General features: G+C 39.7%; 1 protein-coding gene across 13 annotated transcripts in view; it reads right to left on the bottom strand.

Moving 5' to 3' along the window:
• The window catches only part of LOC116973092 (regulating synaptic membrane exocytosis protein 1-like), a 408478-nt gene that overhangs the window by 99132 nt on the left and 282654 nt on the right, over nt 1–26692 (bottom strand). For 12 of the 13 annotated variants that reach the window (XM_033020788.1, XM_033020775.1, XM_033020780.1 and 9 more), the window contains 5 exons: nt 17701–17872; nt 14504–14657; nt 6170–6241; nt 3372–3525; nt 2959–3084 (listed from right to left, as the gene is read on the bottom strand). In XM_033020788.1, coding sequence (XP_032876679.1) covers nt 2959–3084; nt 3372–3525; nt 6170–6241; nt 14504–14657; nt 17701–17872 — 678 coding nt within the window. The remainder of the gene's footprint in view (nt 1–2958; nt 3085–3371; nt 3526–6169; nt 6242–14503; nt 14658–17700; nt 17873–26692) is intronic. The other variant, XM_033020778.1, reaches the window with a different exon arrangement.

The raw sequence follows: 26692 nt of genomic DNA, 5'->3' as shown, positions 1-26692 counted from the left end.
GGTTTCCCCGTCTCCCTTATTATACAATGAAATAACTGAACTATACTCACTGTACTCTTCATACTCACACAGGGAGCTCATCGCACACACATCACATCTAAATCCTACCTTTTAATAATTTTCCTAGTTTCATTTATAATACACACGCTCACAAACACGCAGACATGCATGCACACAAACACATACATGCTCACACACACAGACATGCATGCACACAAACACATGCACGCTCCACGCACACACAGACATGCATGCACAAACACACTCACACACAGACATGCATGCACACAAACACGCTCACACACACAGACATGCATGCACACAAACACATACACGCTCATGCACACGCAGCCATGCATGCACAAACACATACATGCTCACACACACACACAGACATGCATGCACACAAACACATACAAGCTCACGCAGACATGCATGCATACAAACACATACACGCTCACGCACACGTGCAGACATGCATGCACACAAACACATACATGCTCACACAGACAAGTTTCCGCTCACTCCATTTACTCAAAATTCAGGATGTCAGCATATCTTTTCTAGTATCTTTATAAATGTATCCAAACATGATGTAACTGAATAGGGGGATGGCCTGGAGGAGATGAATGGCCTCTTCCTGGTTGTTAGCTCTTAATTTCCAACCTATTGTTTGGGCCTTCCACCTCCCATTGACAGCACTTTCAGGTAAGCTCTCCAAGGGAAACTGCCTCACAGGTCCCAGAAAAGGTAGTGTTCCACTGAAATTCAATCAGAATTTGCTAATCAGTCCAAGCTAGTCAGACAATGGCCTTGCATGCTTTGAATGGCAACATTTACATTGGATTTCATGTGCAGAGAGAATAGATAAGCTTAAAAAATACCACTCATCTTCCCCAAGCTGTTTCTTGCAGAGAGGTAGTAGTGATGGGCAGCTAAATTTGGGAGTGTTAACACACAAGGTTAAAGCACACACTCTCCTTTGCCTGTTTCATCCATTGCAGCCCTCCCACCAGAACCTGACTTCAAATGCTATTTCAGGTGCCGTACAGCTCAGAGGCTCCACAGACTGTTGGTTATTGGCTGCAAGCAGCTTAGAGCTCAAGAGATGGAAGCAAACGTTCACCATTCATTAAAACTGACAACCATCTTCCTGTCAACTTCCAAGTACCCCAATGTATGCTGCCATGACATTATGGTCATCACACATCTGAGAATTATTATAGTACGAGTTAATAGCTAGGCCTTGCTCTCTTTGTCTTCTACAAAGAACACCAGAATAAAATGATTCATTATCACCATGATATTGCGTAAAGTGCCAGTAGCAGAAGAGAGGATTTATTTCCTGTGATTTGCTCTCTGTATCTAATAATGATCCACCTAACCCATGCTGGTCATAACCTCCTTCTTTTCATTTTCATAATGGTATCAAGGACTAATATCACCCAACCCTACAGTCTAGTAATCATGATACACCCGCTGACTGGAAGTAGTCTGGCATTACCAGTCATTAGCCTGTAATAGATGCAGAGGTTGCACACCAAGCTGCAGTGTGGTTTGGTTAGGAGATTTCCAGACTTTTGATCCAAACTGTGTCGGTCATGTTAGGCAAGGATAATAACTTCTGTTAAATGATGTGCCAAACATGAGGACAGATACAGTCCTCCAACACACACTGCTTCAGTTCTTGTATGAAGAATGCCCACTTGAATGGAAGTTGTGGAAAGTGAACAGCTTTGGGAGGTTGAGCCCGGTGGATTCAGCTTGATCGTATGCAAGTGTGAAAATCTTCACAGGGAGACCAAGCAGTCTCTCCAAACATTTTGGCAAAGGAGGTCATCTCAGACATCTCTAGGGGCAGCTGCATCAACATTATGATCCCATTCCAAAGCAAAATAATTAAAGTGCACGATGAAAAAAAAACTTTTGGGAAATGTCAAGCATTACACTTGCTTGCCCCCCCCTGAGAAAAGGAAAGATAGGTTTGACGTTTCAGGAGAAAATAAAACAGATTATGGTTCCAAAATTCATTGGAGCTGCTCATGATAAGGGTGCATATTTAGATACCTCCTCAAGCATTGTGATGCACACTGCCAGTCTTGTAGAATCGTAAAATAATTGAGGTCTTTTATATCTGATCACTGCTGTACATGTGCAGGAAACGGGATATCCAGATCGTTGTAAAAATCAAAGCTAACTATTTATCTCCACCATGAATGACTTTCTGGATCGTAGAAAAAAAAGTAGATAGTGACAGAAAAGGATTTCAAGTCAAATTAAATACAGGTACAGTGAGTTAAATAAAGAAAGAGATACAAAGGTTGGATTGGCAAAAGAGAAAGAGACAGAAGGGAAATGAAAGGATAGTAATCCAATTTAAAGAGCACATGGGAGCTATTAACCACCAGTGTGATTGGGATCCCACAGGGTTTACTCTTCCCTACATTGTTCAATACTATCTTTGTGTGCTTCATCTGCATTTTCTCAAAACACACTAAGAAACTCTCTGTGATGCTCCATTTCCACAAGGCTAACAATGAAATGCTGCAACTCATTTTGCAATTTGTAGTAATTTGCATTATGACAATTTATTTTAAACACTCTAATAGCAACCAGCATTAACTTGTTATTATTTTACCAGTGAATCCTTGCCCACTGTGAGCTAGATTTAATTTTGATGTTGTCAAGATTGCCGGCTGGTTGGGAATCTGAATATAAGTCACCAGGTGTATATGGAGCTCAGACAAACAGAAACTAATTCAGAGGTGATGTGGTCATGGAATAATTCAGCTGGTAAATAATTCAGATCCTTTGTAACTTAGTCACCTCTCTGCGTACGAGATGGAAGATGTTTTACACCAGTGGAATTACTTACAAACACCACCAAAATGAAAATTGACACAAAATGTTGATCAAGATGCTGAACAAGAGGAACAGGATAATTGATGAACACTGTACCTGTCTCTTTCATATGGGTAATGATTGTCTATGTCCCTGGGCCTGTGCTCGACAGGACTGCGTGAGACAGCTTGGTATTGGGTGGGAGAACGAGATCGCCGACTCTGATGGATTTCGTCTAGACTCCTATACGAAAAGATTTACAGTTCAGTAGAGGATGGTCAAGGCTACTGCAAGTAGTAAAAACTTTATCTCAAAATCTTTCATCTCAAGAGAAAGCAATTTAGTGTAAGAAAATCAAAGAGCACCAACCCATAAAGTATCTTTTTCTCAAATGATTTTGAAATTCCACAAGAAAACTTTAAATCAAAATAGATTACCGAATTGACAAATTTGTAAAACAAAGGTTATATATACTTCCTGCCCATCGTTTAAAAAAAAAAAGAAACTTGCAGCAAGAAGATGAAACACACCTCTGTAGTGGGACACTGGGTAAACGTGACCGGGTCCTGCCCTGGTCATCACCACGGTGAGGAGAGACAGAGCGTGAACGATGATGCGGGCTTCGCTGTTGATCTGGCACTGTTAGTGTGCTTGCTCTACTTTCTCTACTGCTAACCCTATAATCTGTTGGTTAAGATGCCAAAAATAAAAGTACAATGTAAGTTTTAACATTTGTTTGTATGAACAATAATCAATACGAACAATGCTGCAACTGTAAAGATGAACTTTAATGAAATAAGAACTTAAAAGCGTGATTCCATGCTAACAGCTTTTTTAACCGTCTCTATGGCTCATTACTTTTAATCCTTAAAATATGAGATGTTCTTTAAAATGCATGCAAACAAGACAACCTGTACCCAAACTAGATTGTTAAGGGGCTGGTCTAGTTATGTGATTGACATTTATTATGCATTATTATGATTAAAAACAATTGGAAGCCATCACCTTGGTCATGTGGAGAAGTCCAGAGGTCATGCAAATGTCTACATTAGATTAAAGCAAAGCCATGCAGGTTGCAGTCACTTGGAAATCTCAGTTCTATGGCTATATGCTGCTCTATTGCAGTTCACCTGTGGAGCTCAAGCAGGAAGGCTAGAACATGGCCATTGACTCGTCACAAAGTAGTATTCTTTCCAACCAGAGTCTTAAATGTTATAAAGTGCAATTTATTTTGGGAAGCATTAGGTGAACATAACATAGGAAATAAATGAGAATAATGTTTCTCTTCTGTCAGAAGGCAGTGGCATAAACCAGCACTAATATCAAAATACCAAAACTGTAAGTGAACACTGAATTAGGTTTCCAGCCAATTAAATATGACACGTAAAGGCATGTTACCACGTAACTTCCTCAGCAATCAAGATCAATAGCTCTTAAATTATTCATTCTCTCCTTTGAAATTCAAAGCATTGGATTTTAAGCATTTCCCAATAAATAAGATTTAACTATGAAATATACATCGTTTTTTATGAAACAGATTGTGACATGAAGTTCCAAAGTTGAATTATTTTATGAGAACATTTAAGAGGATTTCAAAATGGTGAGGGAAGTTGATCTAGATAAACTGCTCAGACAGCTGAGGGGTTGGCAGGACAAGCAGAGCAGGCGTAAGAATTGAAACGACTGGAAAGCCTAGAGTTTTCAATTAGCTTTATTCTATAAATAAATGAGTTAGTATTAGGATTTTAACAGTTAGAATCAGAATATTTAAACTAATCTATTTTGGCATAGAGTAACAAACTTGCAAAATGAGTGATCCAGATAGGCCATTGGGCCTTGCTTCATTCATAAAGCAGTGAGTTAGTTTCAGGATATTGAAAATACAAAGGGATAATGTGAGATGGTTGGTAAATGGGGAAATGTATTTAAAAAAGGTAATTTTGTTTGGCATTTTCACTTGTAGCCCTTCATTTTCTTAACATTCATGGTGATTTGTTAATCACAAGTTGCATTTTGCAGAAGAATGTCAAAGGCCAAGTTCTTTGCCACTGGAGTGACAGAAAACCAATGACTTCTCCCTGCACCCCATGAAGAGATCACCGATGAGTATGGCATAGATTGGGTAACAGAACACTCAAACATAAAGCAAAAATCAATTCATGAAAACTGGGATTAATTAAAAAATAAAACCGACATAACAAAGCGGAATATTTAGGTGCAGTTTTTTTTGGTTTTTAATCTAAAGATTAGTTTTAGATAGAATTTAATTGCAGAATTGTGTATAGCACTTAAGATCTAAGGGTTTAACCGAATACATTTCAGCCAACATTCAGTCAAATATCACCCACTAATTTCAACACTGTTGTTTTGGCTTGAGTCATGCAGCCACTTCTAATATGGATGAATAGTTGTTCAATTTATGTGTACAAATCTTTAAATGAATTTAATAAGAAAAGAGAGCATACAGTTAATCCTAGTTTTATTGAATTGGGGGCTTGTGTCATTTCCTTCCCAAATAGATTTCTTGATGCAACTAAATTAGGCCAAATGTTTTCTGATCATAAACAGTTTTATTGTTAGTTCACAGCTCTGAGCAAATTGAAGACAAATTATAGCCCAAAAATGAGCAAGTTTATTTTATTTTTTAAAATTCAGACTGTTTGATGTAGTTTGATGTAACTGCATATACAACTCTGTTATTGTGCTAAACTGTGCTATAATCTTACAATTTTCTTTTGGGGGACATTTATCGAGGATTTGCTACTCAGGTGTGCAGGATACGAAGCTGCAGAATCGGGGCTAAAAGACTCCATCTCCAACCCAAGTCTCTACTTACCTTGGCTTCAGATCTCAACCAAGGCCTTGCAGTTAGTGCATTTTGTGTATAAAGTGTGAAATTGCCCTGAGTTACTTGTGGGGCATCAAGTTAAATAAATCCAAAACAACAATTTTTGTGTTGTTCACTTGTGCTGAACATTGTGTTCAATCAGATTCAAATGATTTGTTTAAAATGTACATGTCAGCCCAATTAATAGCCGTTTATACACCTCCAACTGTACATTGAAAAGCAAAATGCTTCATCCTCACAGTGGGAAATAAATACTGAAGCAGTAATTTTAAAGGAGTGATTATTATTGCTTCTTTGTATTACATCTCAGCTAACGTGCATGGGCTTTGACATATGTAATTACAATACAATATCATGGCTGGCAGATGGGTATTATCTGCTTCTTAAAACATTACTGACCTCCTGCTAGAGCCCCACATCAAAAGCAATTCTAAATGCAGATAGCATTCATAATGAGAGCATGTTCTGCCACCCACCCACCTGCTGTGACCACTCCAATACCATCATCAACATCATAATCTGAGATGTCACTATCACTGATTCGCTGAGATCCTGGTTCGTGATGGAACAAACAGACAAAACAACTGTGTGCGTGGACTCATTAACATTTACGAGTTATTTTTAAATCAGAAATGCTTTGAAGAATAAACAAATAAGAGTAACCTAGAAATTTAAAATCTGTTGAGTTATTCTACATTTTTAGCAACAGTTTCTAATTTGGATCTCTAGTACAGAATAAATACATTCAAACAAAGTGAAAATGAGACACATATTTAGCATATCATGGTATTTCACTTAATAAACTAAAATCAAGAAAAAAAAGAATTAGATTCTAACCATAACATGGCAGATGACCCATAGGATTCTTACTGCAGATACTTACACATTGGACAAATGTGCTGGGAAACTATCATGTTCATTTGTGCACAACTCAAGATCTTTCATCCACTAATCATCTGAAAATTGTGGAGGACATACATACACATACATACAAATTCCCAATATGTGGTTTCTCTAAGCGAGGCTCTTTGGCAGGATACTACACTGAGAAATATATTCCTAACACCTGGAATATTTTTTTTGTTTGTGTTTGTTCCATGGGATTGATGATTGGTAATACCAGATGTACACACCTTGCTGAGACTGCTACTGAATCAATCAAACCAATTAAAGAATGGACCAAATTTGGGTTGGATATTCTTTATGCATATTTTAAATTACTATTATTATGCTATAATGCTTTTAGTTCCACAGCAGACCACAACATTTTTAGTTCAATGCCTAGGAATCACTTAAAATGTGTTTTAAACACTGTGATTGCAGTTTCATTTAGCTTGGGAGTGGCACTTATGGGGCATGTGTAAAACAGCAAATCTGGAATCAGTTTGTGGCAGTAAGATGTGAATAGGTAACATTTCTGTATTAATGCATCTTTTTCTCTCAGATACAGTGATGCAGGGGGGACTTCCATTATTTGTCATTTTAAATCAACTTTTTGGGCATTTAAACAAGCTCCCAGAGTGCAGTGGAACACAATTAGCTTTGCATGGTATAAATATTTACCATGTTCTTATTTTTTTTATTCCTGATACGATTAAGCAAAGTTCACTTATTTTTATGAAAGGGCAATCATATTTGAAAAAATTGACAGTCGTTTTTCGAGCACAAATTTACAAATTCAGAGCTTTGAGGAAATTTGACTTCACTGAAGCTATACCTCTGTTTTGTTATTCTTCACATTGATTATCTGGATTTTAAAGAGGTATTTGTTGAGATATTATTATTTTAAATGGGTACATAAAATAAGCACTCACAGAGTTGAGAATATTGAGGATTAGTAACGTGGCAGAAAACAGAGTATGAATAAACAGGTCATCTTTAGCTTTATAGATTGTAACTGATGACGCCCCCCCAAGGACCTGTACTGGACCACCACAGCAGCACTGCAGACAATGCAGCTGATTCATAGTGCCATTGACACAAGTTTGATCCAAACATCCAGTGATTCCTCAAAGATGGGTTGGTTGCGGGGGGGGGGGTGAAGGAATAAAGGATATGTGAGAGAGAATAGTTTCAAGGGAAATAAATGAGGAAATAAGATAGATGCGATTGCTCAGCAAGGCAGCGCATACTCAACGAACTGAAGAGCCTCCCTCAAAGATGTAAGGAAATATAAAAATAAATTCTGAAAATATGAACCCCAACTATATGTGGCAAAATGAGTGACTTCGATGAAAAAAGGACATGTACCACATCCAAAGGTGGAAAAATAAGGTGCCACCAATATTCTGATGTGTCATAGTATCAAGAGCTTTACATCACAGAAGAATGACATTAAAATGACAGTGTTTTGGTCAATCAAGAAATTCGTTTCAGGTCTGAGAAGGGAGCCAACCGGAAACATTGTGTGTCCATTACCCTCGACACATGCTACCTGAGCAGCTGGAGGAACTTCTTCAATGGATTTGTTTTCAGGATCTCAGCAGAGCCAACATGGTCAGCATTTAAAACCCTCCCTTAACTGTCTTCATAGTTAATTATGGAACCGCGGAGATATACAGCATAAAAAACTGTATGCCCTTGTCCTATCAAGTCTGCACCAACCATCTAGGATAATATTGCATTAATCCTTCTTTTAAATTTCCCTATATACTCATCAGCTACTGCGAGATTCTACCACTCACCTACAACACACTAGGTCAATTTACAGTGGCTAACTAACCTACCACTGAACATCTTTGGGATGTTGGAGAAAATTGGAGCATCCAGAGGAAAACTAATTAGTCACAGAAATAATGTACGAACGTCAAAGAAGTGCTGCCTTCTTTAGCCACTGTAGCCCTTCTTGCAATGGTTTTGAAGGATCTGTTGGCATAGATTTACTGATAATGAAAAACTGGTTTTATTTCCTAATCGCGATGATGTGCAACTTGGAGCAGAACCTGTCGGTGATTGTGTTCCCTTGTGCACCCTGCCCATGTCCTTGGCATAAATATAGCAGAATTGGGAAATGTCGTCAAAGTAGCCTAGACAAGTAACCTCCGTGAAATTTGTAAATACAACCACTATGCATCTGTGGTGGAGGGAATGAGTGTAGGATAGCGAATGAGATGCCAATCAAGTGGGGTGATTTTTGGTATTAACATTAATCCCATTTTTCAAAATCTTTTTAGACACTATCACAAAATCATTGTAGTAACACTATTGAATCCACTTTCCCATCAGCCTTGCAAACTACTTCGCCTCAATTTAGTATCCATTTTTCCAAAAAGCATTGGGTTCCAGATAATAACCAATTTTAGTTGATGAAAGTTATTCCTCATATCTCTCAAGTCTATGCCATCACTTTCAATCTCTACCCCTTATCTTTGAACCTTACAGGAACAACCTCTCTCTATGTGTCCAATGCAAACAAATAAACATGTGAATCAAGACCAAGAGTAGGCAGCTGTCAAGATCTTGTGTGTAACAATCAAATTCTTCTCAATCTTCAAAACCCATCATGATTTAGCACAGTATAAACTTGCCATCTTCGAAACCAATACATTTCTTCTGCTCTCTTTTGAGGACATTCATAACCTGTCAAAAATTTGGTGACCCAAATTAGATGCAGTACAACCCAAATTAGTTGTTTTTTAAAGATTCAACATAGCCTCCCTGTTTTTGTAATCTGTGCCTCTGCTTATCAAGCTCATTCCATATGAAGCTCATTCCAGACTATTTGCTTAACATTTTTTTGCCCTTTTCACAGATTTATGCACACAACGCCAAGTTCCTCACACCCTTTAGAACTGTGCCATTTAGCATTTATTGCCTGCCCCTGTTCTGTCTTCCATAGTTATCACATCACACTTTTCCTCATTAAATGTTTCAGCTTGTTGTCCAGCCATTCTGTCAATCAACCATCTTGTTTTGCTACCTCCAGGGATCTGTGTGCAGGAACATCAAGATTCCCTATGCCTATCATCACAATATTATTCTCTGCATATTCCTTTCCTTGTCTGTTCTTCGTAAAGCCATAGAGCTATACAGCATTGAAACAGACTTTAGGGCCCACCTTGTCCATGCTAGTTAATATTCTGGGCTAGTCCATTTGTCTGCATTTGGTCTGTGATCTTCTAGACGTTCCTATCCATATATCTGCCCAAATGTCTTTGGAAAGTATAATTGCATCCACTTCAAGGAATCCTTTGGCAGTTTATTCCAGACGTGGACCATCCTCTGAATGAAAATGTGCCTCATGATGTCCTTCTCTCCCCTCTCATCTTAAGCCTATACCTTCAAATTATAGAATCCTCTATCCTGGTAAAGAGACTGAGCGTTCACTTTATTCTCGCCCCTCAAAATTTGTATACTTCAATAACGTCACCTCTCAGCCTCCTATGCTCCAAAGAAAAAAATCTAACCCATTCAGCCTCTCCCAATATCTCAAGCCCCAGTAACATCCTTGTGAATCTTTACTACACCCTTTCAAACTAAATTTCATCCTTTGTGTAGTTGGGTGACCACAACTGCACAAAATACACCAAGTTTGGTTCAAACGCCTTCTTCCCTGTCCATTTGACTCACCGTTTTCAGGGAACCATGTACCTGTGCCCCCAGAGCTCCCAGTTCTATTTCACTTTCCAGCCGTCTCCTTTTCACTGTCATGCCCTGGCTTGACATAGTAAAGTACAATATCCACACTTATCACAGTTAAATTGCATTTGCCATTCTTTGGCCTACCTTTCCAACTGATCTCGATCCTGTGGTAAACTTAGATATCCTTGCTCATTGTCCACAATACTATTATTTTTAGCATCATCTGCAACATTATTAACAATGTTAACTACAATGTCATCCGAATCATTAATATAGATGAGACAGTGAACCAAGCACTGACTCCTTGGCACACCACTGGTCACAGACCACCAATCAGTAAAACAACCCTCAACAACTACCCTTTGATTCCGTTCTCGCAGCCAATTTTGAATCCAATTGGCTAGCTCACCTTGGTTTCCATATGATCTAACCTTCCAGATAAGCCAACTGTGTTGGGACCTTGTCCAAATATATTTTTTCACACTTGGATGGACTGATTCCATTCATCACTTCAGTGCCATCTAACCAGTCCATTGTTGTTTTCTTGCAATCTACAATTATCTTCCTCATTCCAATGTCGATATCATGTATTGATAATTACCGACCTATTGCACTAGCCAGTATCTTATCTAAAGTACTGGAGAGAATACTGCTGACAAAGCTAGAAATGTATGTCCTTACTACTGACGATCAGTTTGGGTTCAAAAGAAAACATGGAACTGACCTGTGTATCTATGCTCTTAAAGAGATTGTGTTCAGGTACACAAGCCTGAATTAATCTGTATTCCTATGTTTTATTGATGCGTCCAAGGCATTTGATAGAATTAACCATGAACACTTGTTTGTAAAATTGCTAAATAGAGGTGCCCCTAAATTCTTAGTGAGAATCTTAGTGTTCTGGTATGCCCATCAAACGTTTTACGTTAAATGGGACAATGTTGTATCTGTTCCATTCTGTGTTAGTAACGGAGTGCGGCAAGGAGGAATTTTGTCTCCTATTTTATTTAATGTTTATATGGACGAATTGTCAAATCAGTTAAACAGGCTAAAAACTGGCTGTCTTGTGGGCAACACTATTGTTAATCATCTGATGTATGCAGACGACCTGGTCCTGCTCTGTCCATATAGTGCTGGGCTGCAGCAGATGTTGAAGGTGTGCTCTCAGTATGGCCTTGTTTATGACATTAAGTATAACGCTAAGAAAAGCCGCATAATGGTAATTAGAAGCGCTGAGGACAGGGAATCAACTTTTCCGACCTTTTATTTGTCAGACAGTCCTCTTGCTGTGTGTGAGGAAATTAAATACCTAGGTCATGTCATATCTGATGACTGGAAGGATGACAAAGACCTCTACCGACAGCGCTGTAAAATTTATCTTCAACATGCTTATAAGGAAGTTTTATATGTGCTCTGATTCTGTGAAGTGTTCCCTGTTCAGAACCTACATCACACCGTTATATACTGCTCAATTGTGGTCTAATTATAAGAACAAGAGTATGCAGAGGCTTAAGGTTGCATACAATGATGCAATGAGGTTGCTACTTCGTGTCCCTAGGTGGCACAGTGCCAGTCAATTGTTTGTGTCCACTAGAGTGCCAACCTGTGAGGCACTCTTAAGACAGCTGATGTTTAGTTTTATGTGTCGCCTGGACAAATCAGAGAACCACATAATTGAAGCCCTAGTCAGCCCTCTGAAAAGCTGCTATAGATTCACTTCTAGGCTAAGACGGCATTGGTGCAATAGCTTATATATATTTTAGGCTAATATGCAATTTTTTAATGTATCTTTGTAATTCTTTGTACTGTTTGATGTGTTATATGGACCTGTGTCTGAAATAAAGCTTTAATAATAATGTACAAACTTTTAAATTACATTTAAACATAAATCACTTAACTACTCAATGAAAAGCTTGGCACCTTTGTCTTAAGTCTCTGTATTTGAGGACACACCCGTCTTAGAATCAGCACAATATGGATTTATTCCTGAATGAAGGATGTTTGATGTGGAATGTTTCAATAGTGTCAGCCTGTACTTACTAAAGTTCAGAAAAAGAAAAGTGTTCTCATTGAATCATACAAGATTGATAGGCTAGACAACAAAGGCAGTTTCCTCCACTCTCTGGAAGTACAAAGACTCAGCATTAAGGATCAGAAATTTATCATTGAGATAAAGAGAAGTGTCTTAATTTTAAGGAAAGTAAAATGGTTGAGTTACATCTCATTGTAAAATCATTAATGGGCACATCTGTAATTTATCGTGTGTACACCTGCTATTGGATAGTTTACAGGAAGTCAGGAGAATAAGCTCCTGCCAGACTGAATATTTTTGATGACATCACTGAAATAACAAATTATATAAATTCCATTATATACTTGGATGTTTGGATGTCAAAATATGTCAATGGAAAAAATGAATAAAAGATAATGGCCATCAATGCTTTAAAAAATACCTCCTAAAAGATGATGATTTTATTTATCAGGTTATTTCACTATACAAAATATGTATAGGCAAGTTAAATGTATTTAATGGCTTTCTAAAAGAACAATGAGTATTTATGAAGTATTTACAAAATATGATATTACACAAGAAAATATACTCAATGTGCTGGAAATACCTTGCCCTGCTCTTTAACAGAACATTAACTCGTTTGTTTTAATCTGTTGCCATGAAATGAAAATGTAAAACGCTCATAATCCAAAGCATTGTTTTGAAGGCAATTGCCTTCTTTATGGATCCAAATTTAACAGAGCATTTTAATAAATTATTTAAAATATCTTTCCTCATTATCATAAAGGGAAAACAGGAGCAAAAATGTAACAGGAAGAGTAGATTGGAAGTTAGGTAATAGTTTGAAACGGCATATTTAAAGGAGAGCTTTTCAGTTGCTACATGGTGATTGTGATGAATGGCTCAAATTACTAAATTAAAATACAAAGCATCATCAATTTTACATTAATGATTGAATTTGTGCCCATTTCCCCCTCATTTGTGTTTTGCACCCTGCAACAGTACAGAATCAGCTCTGATTAGTCATAAGCAAAATCCTATTTAATTGTATCAGTCGATCTACCCTTCGCTGTGTTTTTTAATCTGTCCGTGGCCTTTCACACCATTGACTCCAACAACCTATTCAAGCTTCTCTCCACCAGTAACACTGACTCCACCCCCCTTCCCCATCCCACCACACACAACTACACATATAGACACACACATATATTTAGCTCTAGTGCCTCTCAGGGCCCTTCTTATCTCTTATTTTTAAGTTGGCTCTCAGCAATATCATTTACAACACGGTATCTATTTCCACAAAAGCTGGCAAACGTTCCACTGTCTCTAAATTATGAAACATTTAGTACCAGATGAGCAAACCATTCTTCCACTAAATTTTGGAACTATTAAAGTAATCACAAAATATATTGTCTCTTTCCCTGGCAACTCTTTGAAATTGAATAATACTGATCACAACGTTGACTTTAAATTCAGATCTCATATCCAAGCCGTCACCACAATCTTCTAGCTTTAGATCTGCAACACCATCGCATATCAACAGTGTGGCATTTGCTACAGAAGGATTCATCCATGTCTTCGCTGTGCCATATTCAATGACTTGAAGACTCTCCAGGCTGATTTCCCAACTCAAATATTTGTAAACATGAATTCATCATAAACTCTTCTGTCCAACCCCTAAAGCACATCAGTGTCCCTCACACATTGCATGCTGATTTATACAGTTCCTGGTTAAAACAACATCTGCCTTCCAATGTTCTCAGGCCTAATTCTATTCAAATATACTTCTGTAACGGTAAACTTGCCTCGAGGCAATGAACCAAAATACCTGCATTCTTTCATGCTGACCAGTTATACACCTTAAAATGTAATCACACCACCAGTTGTGTCCACTCTTTCAGTTACCAAGGGCCTAAGTCCTGGCATTCCCTCTCTGTGTCTCTCCAAATCTTTTTCCTCCTTTAGGATGCTCCTTAAAACTATGATCAAGGGTTTGATGAACTTTTCAGGTGTCTCCTCTTGGGAACTGGCATGTGATAATATTCTTGTGAATCACCTTGGGATGTTTTGCTTCATTTAAGCCACAAGACAACTGGAAATTGTTGTTTCAATGCACATTTAACAAAATAACGAAATATTGAACACAGAAAATATTTACATTGAACATTTACTTCACAACCTAGATACCTCGACTCTTAAATGAACTACAATTATCAATGACCTACTTTGTAGTCTTTTACTAGGACTATCCCCATGGACATGCCGCCGTGGCATGTAGGGCGATGGTTGGGGCAGTGGTAGTGAAGATACGTCATGCGTCTGAAGTTTATACCAGTGTGGTTCATCATCCAGCAATGCCGTCTCCAGCTCTATAAGGATCTGTAAAAGTGTAGCAACGTCATCTATAGCAGTCTAAGAAGCAAGCAAGAGAGAACTGAATAAAGATATAATTAAAAACAGGACCAGATGATTATAAGCACAAGTGACTGATAGCGAAAGTCATTTTCCAAAGAATGTGGGAATTATAGAAACAGCACAGGAAATCACCCAATGAATTCATTGCTGAATAAAGTATTTAGTATTTTATTCCATATACGTCTTAAAATAAGAATGGTCTTAAAATAAAATATCTGACATTTTATTAAATTGGGTATTATTATTCAAGCAAATATTTTCCTTCTAACAACTTTAATGAGGCATATGTTTGATCACTTACCATTACAACTTCTAGGTTAGAATTCTCTATTCAATTCTATTATGGCAACAACTACAAGATACAAGGCACCAAGGCAAATTCCTTGTATGTGAATACTTGGCCAACAAACTTACTTACTTACTTACTTATTTCAGACTCTGGAATGGGACGTCTTTTAAAGTCTCACCTTAGACTTTCGCCACTATCTTATATTTCATATTTTATCTATATAACAAATATAATTATTATTTGGTCTAGGGCAATGCCATGAACCATTTACTAATGTTTAAGTATTACAGCTCACAGCCCAAGTTCTTTAACTAGAAGTGAGCATTTATACTCCAAAATTCATAGGAGCATCAAAACGTAACACAACAGCAGCAAACCGGGCCTGCATTACCAGATATTAGATAACCAACCATGTTGGAGCTTATGTTTGGAACATGAATCACTTCCAATTAGTTATTCCTGTGATATCTCCACATAAACCAAGCCTGAATTAAGCTGGTTCAAGACCTGATGGTAGAGTACATAGGATTCACACACATAGTGACAGCTCAAACCTTAATTCAGAAATTGTGATTGTGAGTGTTGTTAATTTATATTCCCTCTTCCATAAGTAAAGGACCGAGAATGTCTCACACATGTCAACAACAAAAATGCTACTTCTCTTTAAATTGCTCTCCTTTTCTCTACTTTTGTTGGGCAAATAAAAATATTTCCCAATCATTGTACATCTCTATTCTGAATGCCTGACCAACCTATCCTTCCTAATTTCACTTTGTGTTAAAGGATCAAATTGCTGAACATAGCAAATGATCACAGATCAAATTGCTAAGCATACCCATTTACTGAATTACCAGAATGTACAGTGTTTTCAGAAAGTATTCAGACCCCTTCTCTTTATCCACATTTTGTTACGTTACAACCTTATTTTAAAATGGATTAAATTATTATTTTTTATCATCAATCTACACACAATACCTTATAATAAAAAAGCGAAAACAGGTGTTTAGAAATTTTTGCAAAGTAATTAAAAAGAAATAACTGAAATGTCACATTTATATACTTATTCAAACCCTTTGCTATGACACTCAAAATTGAGCTTAGGTTCATCCTGTTTCCATTGATTATCCTTGATTGTTGTCCACCAGTGGTAAATTAAATTGATTGGACATGATTTGGAAAGGCACACACCTGTCTATATAAGGTCCCACAGTTGACAGTGCATGTCACAGCAAAAACCAAGCCATGAAGATGAAGGAATTGTCCGTAGACCTCCGAGACAGGATTGTGTCGAGACACAGTTCTGGGGAAGAGTATAAAACAATTTCTGCAACATTGCAGGTCCTGAAGATCACAGTGGCCTCTGTCATTCTTAAATGGAAGAACTTTGGAACCACCAGGACTCTTCATAGAGCTGGCCGCTCGGCCAAGTTGAGCAATCGGGGGAGAAGGGGAGGTGATCAAGAACCCGATGATTACGCTGACAGAGCTCTAGAGTTCCTCTGTGGAGATGGGAGAACCTTCCGGAAGGACAACTATATCTGCGGCACTCCACCAATCAGGACTTTATGGTAGAGTGGCCAGAAGGAAGCCACTCCTCAGTAAAAGGCATGTGACAGCCCGCTTGGAGTTTGCCAAAAGAGTTGTTTTCTCTGGTGCTCTGGTCTGATGAAACCAAGACTGAACTCTTTGGCCTGAATGCCAAGCGTCACGTCTGGAGGAAACCAGGCACCGCTCATCACCTGGCCAATACTATACCTACGGTGAAGCATGGTGGAGGCAGCATCATGCTGTGGGGATGTTTTATCAGCGGCAGGAACTGGGAGACTAGTCAGGATCGAGGGAAAGATGAATGGAGCAAAATACAGAGATGAAAACCTGCTCCAAAGTGTTCTGGACCTCAGGCTGGGGCGGATGTTCACCTTCAAACAGGACAACGACCCTAAGCACACAGCCAAGACAACGCAGGAGTGGCTTCGTGACAAGCCTGTGAATGTCCTTGAGTGGCCCAGCCAGAGCCCGGACTTGAAGCCGATCGAACATCTCTGGAAGGACCTGAAAATAGCTGTGCATCGACGCTCCCCATCCAACCTGACAGAGCTTGAGAGGATCTGCAGAGAGGCATGGAGGAAATTACCCAAATACAGGTGTGAACCAAGCTTGTAGCATCATATCCAAGAAGACTTGTAATCGCTCCCAAAGGTGCCTCAAAGTGCTGAGTGAAGGGTCTGAATACTTATGTAGATGTGATATTTCAGTTATTTCTTTTTAATTACTTTGCAAAAATTTCTTAAATGTCTGTTTTTGCTTTTTATTATGGGGTATTGGGTGTAGATTGATGATTTAAAAAAAAGAATTGAATCCATTTTAGAATAAGGCTGTAACGTAACAAAATGTGGAAAAAGTGAAGGAGTCTAAATACTTCTTGAATGCACTGTATTGCAGAACACAGTTGTACAACTTATAGCTTGCCAAATTAAAGGTTCAAGAATTTCAATTATTCCTGCTCTGAACCCCAGGGAAGGTTTTTTGGAGGAAGTTAAATTTGAGTCGCCCTCAACATCCACAACACCCCAATTCCCATTTCTACCGTGGTGAAGAGCAGTCCAGGAATTCACAATGCATCAGCGAGACAGCTTTCTGCTGCACAATGTCTGACCAATGACACAAATGCTTTAGCAATAAAAATAAATTCAGGTTGAAAGAGTTTGTGTCTTTTACCTCTCCAAGGAATCCACTTTCTTCTTCGTGCACTCGAGGCTGATCCCACAACGTGATCTCTAACATCCGTTCTCTAAAGTCTCTTCGGTGAACGTGAGAATAGATAAACGTTTGGTTCCATTTTGGCTCTAAGCTTCTCTTGACTGTTTTGGTCCTCCTCTTACTTTTGTCACTGCCAGTTAAAATATACAGTTCATTTACATTTGCTAATCCTTTCAAACCATCACAATTCAAAAATACAAAACATGTCAAGGCAACACATTCTACATATTCAAAGTGAATCATAAAAAGAATTCTGGCAAAATGAAATATACCGCGACAAAGATAATCTACTTCAGATCCACACTCAGACTGTGTTGCCATTGAGGTTTTAAAAAAATAAAGGCAAATGTTTTTCAACACTTGAACTGCAAGTTTGAAGATATTGGCCCAGATTTAGCAAAGGCAATGACACAAAACCATTGGTCTCTCTGTCACTTCACGATAAACTCTTAGCATCTTTGACATTTCAGCACGAGACATAAATTTTGGGGGCTGTGCATTATTCAGCACTTCTCCGCAGTCCATGCTGCCCATCAGAATCCACTATTAAAATATCAAAACATCCAGATGGTTGCAAACCACCTTGGAAGATTAGTGCTGTGTTGTACAATTGTTCAACTCAGTGGTTCAATGGTGCTTTATTGTCACATGTGAAAACGCACAGTGAAATTCAGTTCTGATATACAGTTCAATAAAGTATTTCCACACATAAGCACAATTCCCAACTAGCAAAGTTTACAGAAATAGTCCACTGAGACCAGTGTTGTTAATGGCTAATAAACCAAATGGCTCAAAAGATCTTTTGTGCTTGTGTGTTTTAATTTCCTCACACAAGTATTTCTACATATAATGGATAATAAAACAAAATATTTCATGTACATTTAACTTAAGAATTGATTTACGATATTTTGGCTTGTCAATGTAATGGAAATTTCCACCTATATTTTGTGCTCTATAAAAAGTTCACAATGTTGTTTTTTTCCCAAACTGATTTGAGTGAGAATGTCTGTTATTCCAAATTGATGAGATCACTGTTGCTGCCCTTCGGGGTTCGACTGGAATCAACGCCGGACAGGAATTAAGTAGAAAATAAGGTAGCCTTGCCCAAAGAGGTTTTCACGTCTTTAAGGTGGGCTTTATTCAAGATCAGTGGCAAGTATTGTCCCTTCATCACTGTCCTCAAAACGTGGGTCTTGTACCACATTGAGCTACGTTTACCAACCAACCTGCCATGCCCATACCCACCCTTGGTATCGCCAACAATAAGAACAGGCAATCTAGATCTTAAAGCCTTGATCATCCAATCTCATTTGGAGTTTCATCCTCTTTACATTTGGGGGCCTACAGTTTTATGAAGAAGTCTGCTGTAGCATTGCTGCCTGATGGGTGAATACCAAGTAAAAAATACCAATATTTAGTATCATCTTGGGCTTAGTAAATGAGATTAATGGAATTGACATAGGGATTCAAGAGACATTTATCAATGCTGCATGACTCTATGACCATCAACGATGTGCACGGTATCTAAATCTTATGTACTTTATTAAGTCAAAAGTTGAGACCTGTGGAAGTTTAGGAGGAAAGTTATTTATTTGTATGTTTGTAAAGATTCTTTACAAAATGCACAATTTACATGCAGCCAAAGGGGATTTAAATGGAATATGGTGGGATCACTGCAAGAAGAAAACAACAAAGCTTTTATATATCCCGTGGATATATATTTTATTTTATTGGCAATAAAGCACATTTGGGAGTCCTCACCATCTAATTTAGGAAACAGAGCTGCTAATTTCTATGCTCAGGCAAAAGCGTATGTTCAACATGTTTTCTCTACATGAAAGATGCCATATCAAATGCTAAACAAATGCTGTATGCACCAAACTGGGAATTGAGCTGAAATTCACTATTTCATTTACATCAGGATTTGTTGATGGAATCAAAAGATAATCAAACTATGCTAAATAAGGCAGAAGATCAAAAATATAAATGTGTGATTAGTAATCTCCCATTGGCCATTACTAGCTAAGAAGAGGGTAGTATCACAGAAGTCTGCATATAAAAGATGCTGAAGGAGGCCACGTGTGTGCCATCAAAGCCACGTCACTTAAAAAAGTGCTACGATCTAATCCCCCCCTTCCAGCACTGGGTCCATAGTCCAGTCACAGTTCTTCAAGTACACATCTGAGGATTGTTTATGCAGGATTCTTTCCCTTTAAAGTACTAGCAAACCAGCCTGAGCAGTATGTAGAAACAAAGAACTACAGATGCTGGTTTATATCAAAGATAGACACAAAGTGCTGGAGCAACTCAGTGGGTCGGGCAGCATCTCTAGAAAGGATAGGTGATGTTTTGGGTCAGGACCCTTCTTCAAACTGTAAGGAATTCTTTAATTTTAAGTAACTTCTACCTTCACATCGGCTTGTAATTTTCTCCCAAATTCTCAAACCATGTCTGACATCTTTACAAAACATGGCAATAAAAACAATGTTCCTCTCTCCTGATATCATGATGTCAGTGTTGATAGGGAGAAGCTGGTGAAGTTTCTAATTTTGATTGTTTTAATGTGAAAGGAGTGAAATCTGTGAAAGATTAAAGTGCTAGAATATGAAGGAAATTATCATTATAATGGATCTCCTGGCACTATGAAGTCATAATAGAAATTTTACTTCAGAGTCACGTGAGTGACTACGTGAAGAACCCCGCCAGGACGCATGCGTGTCATATCACTACACGCATTGCAACGAGTCACAGCAGGGGGAACGACGTTCCCTTAGCGGCAAAATTTGAAAGCCGGGAACAGCAGGTAAGGAGACTGCGTTCCTTCCACTTACCTTTTAGGTGGAGACATGGACCGGATCCACGAAGGCTGCAGGAAAGCTGGCGGGGGAGAACCGCGGAGTTGCGGGCAGCCGGCAGCAGCAGCCAAAGGCACGCTAATCTCCCGTAATGGGAACAGCTGTGCCCGACTTCGCTCCCGCACCGGCCAAGCCGGGCGGGAGAGGGAAGCAAAAACTAACAGGGTCGTTGACTGCGAGGAGTCCGACTCTGCATAGCCGCGAGCGGCCAGTGCCCGTGCGCATTGGGGCCGGTTGGAGCGGCTTTAGGAGCAGCCGCGAGCGGCCAGTGCCCATGAGCATTGGAGCCGGTTGGAGCGGCTGCAGGAGAAACAGCTTCAAGCAGCCACGACGGCCAGTGCCCGAGAGCATTGGAGCCGGTTGGAGCGGCTGCAGGAGAAACAGCTTCAAGCAGCCGCGACGGCCAGTGCCCGAGAGCATAGAGCCGGTTGGAGCGGCTGCAGGATCAGCAGCAGCCAGGAGTGGCCTATGCCCGAGAGCATAGGAGCCAGTTGGAACGGCTGCTGGAGGAAATACCCCAAAGTGGCAGGCTCCGGGAGATGGAGGCTAGCCACAGTGGGCAGGTAGTAAGCCCCACAGCAGTACCTCGTGTAGGGCTGCACAGTGTTTCTCCCTCATCAGAGGGGAACACCGAGGGTCAATCCTGGGCTGACTGCAGGAGCTGGAGCAGGAGAGGCTTCAGGAGCAGCCGCAACGGCCAGTGACCATGTGCATTGGAGCCGGGTGGAGTGGCTGCAGGAACTGGAGCAGGAGCGGCCTCAGGAGTAGCGGCTTCAGGAGCAGCCGCGATGGTCAGTGACCATGTGCATTGGAGCCGGTTGGGTGCCCAAGAGCATCGGAGCCAGCTGGAGCGGCTGTTGGAGCAGGTAAGTGGCAGGCTCCGGGAGATGGAGCAGGGGGCAGCTAGTAAGTCCTACAGCAGTACCTCTTGTAGGGCTGCACAGTGTTCTCCCTCATCAGAGGGGAGTATAGGGGGTCAATTCTGGGCTGCACCTGAACAGGGGTGCAGAACATACCCCTAGTGCACATGGGGTGCAGAAAACCTATTGGAAGACACTTACCATCAGGGAACTGCAAAACACTGAATGTTCCCAGTATCAACCAGTGTATTTGAAAACATGGCAGGGCAGGGAATTGAAACGAAAGAAAGTTCTAAAAGTCCTAACAGCGGGACGGGTTCGCCCGCACAATAAACAAAAAGACATGACACTAGATCACCAGGATGCACTGGCCTTATTTTGCAAACTACCAATACGAGTAACAGCATTAGGAAGAAGTACCATCCAACCGCCTTTAGACCCTAATTGGCAGGCCTATGCAACCTGGAACCTCCATACCTCCAATATTAAAATTTGGAGGCATCTTATCTTAACAGGTAAAGAACTTGACATAGAGGGAAACCCTGGGGCACATTAAGCAACGTCTAAAAAAAAAAACTACTTCCTGGGGAATGCGCTAACCCTCAACACAGACCCAACTACAGATCCAGACACCGGCACCTCAACGACCACGGAGGATGCCGAAATAGTAACAAGCCTACTAATAGTAACCATGGAGGAAGGTGGGTCTGGCTCCTTACGAGGTTGGTGGGAGATTACAGTTCTATCTGGATGCATAGAATATATTACTACCGACACTTATATTTCAGAAGTATAGGGGTATACCATAGAATTATTCAAAACATAATCCTCCAGTTCAGCATGTACCGAACTGAATGTTCATGCTTACAGGCAAAGAAACAATCAAAAGCGCATGCTGAACTACAGTGCCCAAATAAAATAGGAGTAATGGAGGACAACCAACACGAATCACAGGAATTCGTGTCCAAAAATCTTTATCATAATATAGATGGGGGTTGCCACATCATCATAGATTTGACTAATTTGAATACTTTCGTACTTTATATTCATTACTAGATGGGAACCTTTGTTACTGCAAAGGTATTGATCCTACGGTACTACATGGCAAGCATCGTATTAAAATATGCTTGCTATACAGTTCTCATTGGAGGTGACCACAGATGTATTTAACACAATAGATCATCTGCGGTTCACCCTTAACACAGTTCACATGTCAGTGACTTTGCCGTAAGAAAGGGTACAGCCTTAATGGAGGCTTGCAGTAAACTAAACCATCCATCAGACTGGTAGTAGAATAATTGGCATTTAGTGGCTGTGTTCCAGCCACATAAATCAGACCTTTACATTATCAAATTACTGAGCGCAATCATGCGTGCACTCAAAAAATTATGGGGGTCATTCTGACAGACCTATGAAGCTACCAACAGAGGCCACTATGGTACTAAAATGGTGGAAACATAACATTAGGCATTGTTCCAATCCTAACATTAACAGCTACCCGTCTATGGAACTACATACTGATGGGCACTTGGATTGGGATGCTACTAATTCCATCTCCAGCTGTGGGGGAGATGGAATGCACAGGAGGTATCATTACAAACGCTGGGCATAAATACCTGGGGAAGTGAGTGCATGCCATGGCTTTAAGTCATATTGTTCTGTGTTATATCACCAGTATGTTAGACACCACCGTGGTAGCATATGTCAACCATATGGGTGGAAACATATCGACATCATGTGACATCTGGCCAACACAATTTGGCAATAGTGTATCCAGATAGATATTTGGATATCAGCTACCAACTTACCCGGGAAACTGAATCTAGTGGCAGACAACAGGTCACGCTAAGTCTAGAACACTGTATGGATGTTGGATAAAAAATGTATTGCTGGAACAGCACGGTATGGAACACCAGATAACGACCTATTCACATCCATGCTCTCACCAGTTATCGAATTATGTTCTTGGGAACCAGAACCTGGGGCAGTGGCTACAGATGCATCTTCGCTGCTTTGGGGGATCATTTATGCATTCCCTCCTTCTACCTCATCAGTTGGGTATTTAGGAATAAACAGTAGACTCCGCGTCTGGTATTTTGATAGTACCTGATTGGCCTACTCAACCATGGGTCCCGGTGATATCGACATGGTTTTAGAACCATGCATCACCATCCATCATAGACCTAATTTACTGGTTCTTCCCGCTACAAGGGGAGTTACCCATGTCATAATTATATATAAACCTATTAATTTATAGAGTTGAAAGCACCTCTACTACACCTGGGACTGACGGACCGAATGTGGAATTATTTCAGCGGCCCACAGACAGTCCCCCAAAAAATCAGTACTTGGTGTCATCAAGAAATGGGAAGTACTGTCACAACAATAAACATCACCCACAGATTTATGAACATCCCGTCTGTTCTGGAATTCCTGGCAAGCCTCCATTACGATGAGAGGCTCAGTCATAGTGCCATCAACTGCGCCAGAAGTGCTCTGTCAACATACCTGTCGCAAGGAACAGAGCGGCATTCTGTTGGGACACACCCTGGTAACCAAATTCATAAGGGGCATTTTAATATTAATCCCCCAGGTACTCCCAAATATGGGATGTGAGCATTGTACTGACCATGTTAAGAAACTGGTCTTCAGCTACAGCTCTGTCCCTACAGAAACTGACTATGAAAACAGTCATGCTGATGGCCTTGGTCACGGCACAAAGGGTCCACTCACAACAGAAACAAAGGTTGGACAACATGATTATTCATCTGGAAATTTAACTTTTCACATCAATGAAATAGTCAAACAGAACAGACAGAGGTCAGCAGGCCTAAAAACAGAATTCAGGGCCTACCCAGCAGATGGTCGTCTCTGTATTGTAACACACTTACTATTATATATGGAGTATACTAAGATCATCAGAGGGAAGATATGTCACTTTAATCAGCTACAAACAGCCACTCAAAACAGTGACAGTCCAGACCATCTCTAGATGGCTAAAACAGGTCCTAATAAAGGCTGGAGTAGACACTAGCATTTTAAACTCTCACTCCACCAGGGCTGCAGCTACATCGGCAGCTATGAAGTTGGACGTTCCTATGGACCAAATCCTCAAGACAGCAGGATGGTCAACGGAGGAATCTTTCCAACGACTTTATAACAAACCAGTCATTGAACCTGGAACATTTGCAGAAACAAATTTAAGTTCTGTAATATCATTTACCCCATAAATAGGGGCAATAATTGGTGTTAATATTTTTATCGTTGGGTTCTCAATATCGTATTGATGTCTAATGATGTTAACTCTATTCTCCCCATAATCAAGGCAGATGTGATGCATGGACTTGTTTCCACGGCATGAAATCACAGAGCTTTAAAATCTTCACGTAGTCTCTCACGTGACTCCAAAGTAAAATAGTAAGATTAAACGAGAACTTACCAGTTTGAAGTTTGATCGTTATTTTATGAGGAGTAACGTTGAGGGAATACGTGCCCTCCGCTCCCACCCTTGATCATATACTCAACTGGTATCTCTTCTCTAATCTTACTATGTTTAGTCATTACAGTTATCTGTGATTTCACACCGCTGCTTTGAAGAATGAGGAGTAACGTTGAGGGAATACGTGCCCTCCGCTCCCACCCTTGATCATATACTCAACTGGTATCTCTTCTCTAATCTTACTATGTTTAGTCATTACAGTTATCTGTGATTTCACACCGCTGCTTTGAAGAATGACACGCATGCGTCCTGGCGGGGTTCTTCACGTATTCCCTCAACGTTACTCCTCATAAAATAACGATCAAACTTCAAACTGGTAAGTTCTCGTTTAATCTTACTATTGTTCACATTCACAGAGATGCAAGACAGTGTCTTAACACATATGGGAAAATGTAACATATTTGAGGAAATTTGGAGGAGATTTCCAGGAGGGAAGAGACAAAGCCCAAACTTGATGTACAGTTAGCTGAAGGTGTCCTTGAGGAGCAGAGAACACTGCTGGTCCAGAAGCTGTGCTGGAAAAAGTACTCATCATCTTGAGCCAGCAGCTCCAGAATTCTTTTCACTGTCAAATTTTCTGAGGCCTGAGAAACCTGGTAGTAGCCACTGAATGGTAACCACTGAAATTCAATTAATTTTCAAGAGAACATTGAGATTCTGATTTAAACATGCATTCCTTTTAGTGTGATGCCCGTTCCTATTAAAATGACTATAAACATGTCAAAATGATCCTTCTTCAACTATCATTGAGGCAATTTCTTAATTTTATAAACAGGTATACTGTGTAACACAAGCAAATACATAGCTTCAATACTTCTGATTTCTGCAGAATGGAATTTCTGGTTGAATTTGTCCATTTGATTTAATTAAACAAACACTAAAGGATTTATGTCCATTTCTTTTTTTTAAAGCTGCAACTATGATCCTGCTAAGCTGTGATTATTATAACATACTAAGTTTTGTCATTCGTAAATTCCATATTCCAGTGAGAATGGATTTTGTGATACAACACTGCCCTCTATTGTTACTGGATTGATTGCAAAATCCACCAACCGTCTCCACCACCTTCAGTCAACTGAGATGCACGATGATCGAGACCTCAAACTTGACATCAAGGTCATTGTGTACGGAGAGGTTGCGATTCACACACTTTTGCATGCATCAGACATGTGAGAAACTAAAAGTTGTCACCTTTGAGCACTGGAGAGGTATTAGAATACTATCTTTGTAACAACCTCCAAATTCACAATGTCAATGTCTTATCCAAGGCTCACATGATTGACATAGACCCATGGGCCTTCTTGTCCAATGCCACAAATGTAAATATACATTCAGGAAGGCATCGTCCATTTCAAGTCTCTCTGAAGGAAACATGGAGAAGTCAAGTGCAAAGAGTTGAAAGGAGTATTCAAGAACCCAATCAAGCCGCCCACACACTCACTCAAACCCCACCTCTCCCTCCTTGGCAGAGTCTGCATATCTCACATAGAATCTCAGTGGAAGCAAATTTACCTCAATGGAGAAAAAGTTACAAATAATATGGTTACATAGAAACCTTACATAGGACATAATATTCAACAATAGTAATTATATATATCAATATTAATTCTGACAATAGTGATAAAGCCAATGCACTTGTGTATCACTGACATTCAGGCATTTTAGTTTAGATTGATTTATTCACTTAAAATAATACACCCTGTGAAGTTATGTGGCAATCCAGGCTATGGATCTAA

This window comes from Amblyraja radiata, chromosome 5 (assembly GCF_010909765.2).
Source record: "Amblyraja radiata isolate CabotCenter1 chromosome 5, sAmbRad1.1.pri, whole genome shotgun sequence".
NCBI lineage: Eukaryota > Metazoa > Chordata > Chondrichthyes > Rajiformes > Rajidae > Amblyraja > Amblyraja radiata.
The sequence above is the reverse complement of the archived record's forward strand: the minus strand, read 5'-3'. Positions and strand labels throughout refer to the sequence as shown.